The sequence below is a fragment of the Medicago truncatula genome, chromosome 1 (genome assembly GCF_003473485.1).
Source record: "Medicago truncatula cultivar Jemalong A17 chromosome 1, MtrunA17r5.0-ANR, whole genome shotgun sequence".
Classification (NCBI taxonomy): Eukaryota; Viridiplantae; Streptophyta; class Magnoliopsida; order Fabales; family Fabaceae; genus Medicago; species Medicago truncatula.
The window spans coordinates 44,638,528-44,643,105 of record NC_053042.1 but is presented as its reverse complement, the minus strand read 5'-3'; the positions used below and the strand labels follow the sequence as shown (position 1 = coordinate 44,643,105).

The window sequence follows — 4,578 nt, the reverse complement described above, 5'->3', positions numbered from 1 at the left end:
TTCTTACATCAAGTTAACTAAAAGGTGTGCTTCATAATCAGCTACCTTGTTAAACACCTGTTACATCAATACATTAGGCAAAATAGAGAAAAATTGATCCAAATTGAATTCACTCAAATTTATCTCAGCCCCTTTTATACGCGACAACAATAACCCACACAGGTAAAATAGAGAAAAATAGAGAGAGGGAATGAACGAGAGAGGCAATAACAATGGAAAAATGAGACCCACACTAGTTGTAAACCCAAATCGAAGTTTTACGCTTACCACCGACCTGTTCTTCTGCCGTCGCGATTAACAATCACTACACCATAAAGAACCCCGTGGTGGAATTTTACGACAACGACAAAGAATTGACAAGACACTTGAGCGACCTCCGTCGTCCGGTGAGTCTCGTGCAGATGAAAGGAACCATGTTTTATGGCCGATATCATGAAGAAGAATAAGAAGAAGAAGATAAAGAAGAAGAAGAAGAAGAGAAATGGTTTCTAGGGAAGAAGGGAAAAGCGTTTTACGAAGATGATGAGAGAGGATAGGATCTGAAAAAATTCGATTTTTAATTTTTAAAATAAATGATTTAAGTTGATTATTAAATCTGAGCCATTGATTTTCATTTAAACCACATGTCAGTTGGATATGAAAGTAAAGGGAGATGGCCATTTACTCTCCAAATGGAGAGGATCTGAACTCGGTTCCACCATCATTAATTATTTTTCACTTTTTGTGTGTCTTTATCTCTTCAAATGGAGGCAATTATAAATGGAGAGGATCATAACCCCTATTTGTGTGCATCTCTCTTTAAATGATATCCTCCATCTATTTTTATAAATTGTGTTTAAGTTTAATTAGGGAAATAACAAAACCCTAATGGATCGAAAATAACAAACTGAAAACAAAAATAGAAAGTTACTAAAATTAGACTAAAATAAAAATACTACAAAATTAATAAGGAAACTATCCTACATCAGTCTCCTCCACCTTTAAAGAAGTCGACCCCGAGTTCTTGTTCTGATAAGGAGTTTCACATGCATGATGACTCCTCCGATGAACAAGGGATCACCCTCCTGAATCTCATTGAATGAAATGCAAAGATGATTTGATTTGGAGAATATAGCAGTTGTCTTTATCCCATTGAAGAAATGTAGTAGCATGCTGAATACATTCTAAATCCATCATTTTAGCGTCTGCCATATTTTTCATAATTACGTACTTTTCAGCAAAAGACATAGTTGCGACAGTTTTCTTTTGGGCATATTTACCATGAATTATCGAGGTGTAATCTTCTCTTTTGTGCTTCTCGACAATATTCCATACTGTTGAAACCCACTCACAAGTTGTATCAACAATTTGAACATTTTTCTCACTTAAAGTCAACATCTCATCGACTACAGCTCCAAAAGCAGGCAACATGACTACATCACCCTTGTTGACAAACTCAAATTGCTTCTTTCCTTCGGCAATAGGAATATTCTCCACTTTCATCTCCTCTAGGCACTTATTAACAATTGTGTTGTGGATGATTTCATTGGTAATCCCAATTTTGTGATTAGGAAATTGTTCTATAACCTCATAAGCTATTTGAACATCCGCACCCTTTTTGGTTGCGGTCGCTATCTTTTCTTCGTAAGAACTCGAATCCTCAATAATTCGATTGTCTCCATCATGTGGAACCCAAATTGGTCCACCTTTCCTGTTCTGATTGTTTTTGTTGATGATGTCGTCAACCTTAATTGTTAATGTTGTTGTCGTTAACGCTGCCATCTGAGCAGTTGTTGTGGTTAACGTTGCCATCTGATCTGACAGAGTTTTGATCATCGCAGTTAAAGTCGCGATTTTAGTCACTGGTTGATCTCCCATGGCTGATCGCGTTAGGAAAAGAACAGGAGAAACATGGACTGATACCAACTGATCCAGAACGGAAGCAAGAGTTAGCAAGCGCTAACATAAAAGATAAGCAAAAAGATTGCAAGCGACAAACCTATCAAATACGGGTTTCCAAAATCCACCAGAATTGAGAGAAAAGTCTCGAATATATTATTGAATGAAAAAGTTGCCTCTTAGGCTACAACTGTTAATCTTAAATAAGGAAATAACAAAATCCTAATGGATCGAAAATAACAAACTGAAAACAAAAACAGAAAATTACTAAAATTAGGCTAAAATACTCATAGATCAGGCCTCGTCACTTATATAGCCTACTTAAGATGACTAAACGCGGCATGAATGTTATTTAATATCCAACAAAGTAAATAAGGGGTTTCAAATTAGGGTTCATCAATCATCACCTTAAAAATCTTCCAAAACAATTCATCATCTTCATCGATGAAGATTTTTAATCAAACCAAAAACTTGATACCAAAATCATATTTGAAACGATTCATCATACAAAAAGTCAACATTCATTCTTATCATCATCTTCTTTATAAAATAAAATAAATAAACCAGAAAACCATCGTACAAAAATCCTGAGATTGTTAATTTTGTTTGTTGGTTTTGTGTTATAGAAGATTAATTCACGTGAGATTTTTACAGAAAATGATGATGGTGATTTGGGTCGTGATTTTGTGTTGTGAGTTTTAGGTAGTTGGTTGGGTAGGAAGACGATAGAGATGAAAATGATGGTAGGATGAAACTCAAATCATATTTCCCCTCTCTTCCCTCAACGATTCAGATTCCCCTATCTCCCCTCTCTGTATTGGTTTTGGTTTGGTTGAGGAATCTAATACTTGAAATCTAGGTAGTTTAGGTATGGTGGTGGTGGAGCCACGACGGATAACAATGGTCCGTTTGGAGGGAGGCGATGGACGATGGTGGCGATAGCATGTGGGTTTGTTACGGTGGTGCGGTGGTGGTTGTTGGGATGGTAAAGAGAGAAAGTGAAAGAGCTCTCGAATACTAAAACGATATGTGTACCACACTTAACGTTTTTTATTTAATTTAACATGAGGGACCAAAACATCTCATGATTCTTAAAGTTACACGCCTCTGAATTGAAAAAACAAAATTGAAACTAGAATAAAGTTGTTTTTATCTTTTAAATCATATACAAATATTGCGATAAATTCTTATTTTTGTCACATTAAAGTATCAAATTCAAGGAGGATATCTTGATAGAAGAGTTATGAAGACAAGATATTTAGCAAATTTTATTTGAATCCTTGAAATTTATTTAGGTGACCAGATGATAAAGGCATCACAATGCTCCCAGAGCGACAATAAAAATTACGATTAAAATAACATCAAAATCACAACAAAGATTTCATGTTTCAATTGCATTAATCTTATCATCTTCCTCTTTCAGCTTCTTCTCAATAAACTCATCCAAATCTTTCAATTCTTCAGCAGTGAGGTTGTCCACCAAATTTTTGTTTTGCATGCACTCATGCATAAGCAGATCTATCTTTTTCTCAGGTTTCTTGTTTTCCAACTTTCTTAGCCGGTCTCTAGCTTTAGCAATATTTTGCATGATTAAACCCTCTTGGTTCAAATTCTTGGTTTCATCTTTAGCAGATGAATTATGATACCTCTCAATCACCTTTTTTGCTCCCTCTCGATCTGGCCAGACCTCTATTTGAGAATTAAAAGGATTTGAAATAATAGCACAAGCAGAAACTCCACAGAGAGTTGAGAGTTCACTCACCTTCTTTATGATACCCTTCTTTCGTTTGTTGTAGGTTGCCTTCCTTGCCGCACCATTGGAGATAAATGCAAGTTTCACCTTTTGTCTCATGGCTACGGCGAATTGTGAAGAAAAATACGAGAAATAAAATGTGCTTGTGTTGTCTCGCTTTTATAAATTACTTTGGGCTCAAAATTGAAGCATATCCTGGAATATATTATTTCCTTATTTTTACAATGTATAAAATTCTATATTATATTAAAAATTAGTTAATTTATAATCATTGTTATTGTAAAAAATAGTACACCGTCAATTAATCATAATCGTCTGATTATTAAAAATGTTCAACTTTAATAAGAAATACTCCATTCGGTCTCAATTATAAACATCGTTTCACTTTTTATATTCAATGAATAATTGATGTATTTGGTCTGGTCTATATTATGGACCAGATACATTAGTTATGCAAGAAATCTAAAAAATACAAGTTTCCTTATAATCGAGGCTAGAGTACCTCTAAAAACACACACACACGATTAGTTGTGATTTACTAATAGTGTAATATTATACTATAAAAGTCTATTAGATTCCAAAATTAAATCAAATACAGTAACTTCGTTTGACCCATTTTTACTTATACTTTTAGGACGGATGGAGTAGTACAATAAGTGAAATATGTAACTTCTACATCGGTAGTATTCTGATTTTGTATGAGTCAACATACTATTTGATTTAACCCATTTGGGGTTGGCTTTGTGGTTGGCTTGAGATATTGGAGTTTGCTCATCTCAAGGTCTCATGTTTGATTCTCCATGGTGCCAATTTTGATGAGCAAGTCCATACAGAGCTTGCTCTGACTTTAAACGGGTCCCCGCAAGTGGGTGGTGAGATTGGTCCTCTAGAATTAGTCGATTCTTGAATCGAATACCGAGTTTTTAAAAAAAAAAAATACTACTTAA

At 34.8% G+C, this 4,578-nt stretch overlaps 1 protein-coding gene across 1 annotated transcript; it reads right to left on the bottom strand.

Moving 5' to 3' along the window:
* Positions 1-3,259: 3,259 nt before the first annotated feature.
* LOC25484840 (MADS-box transcription factor PHERES 2) lies at positions 3,260-3,730 on the bottom strand. The gene has a single exon (XM_013613845.1). The coding sequence runs from the start codon at positions 3,728-3,730 to the stop codon at positions 3,260-3,262; it is 471 nt and encodes a 156-aa protein (XP_013469299.1).
* Positions 3,731-4,578: the final 848 nt, after the last annotated feature.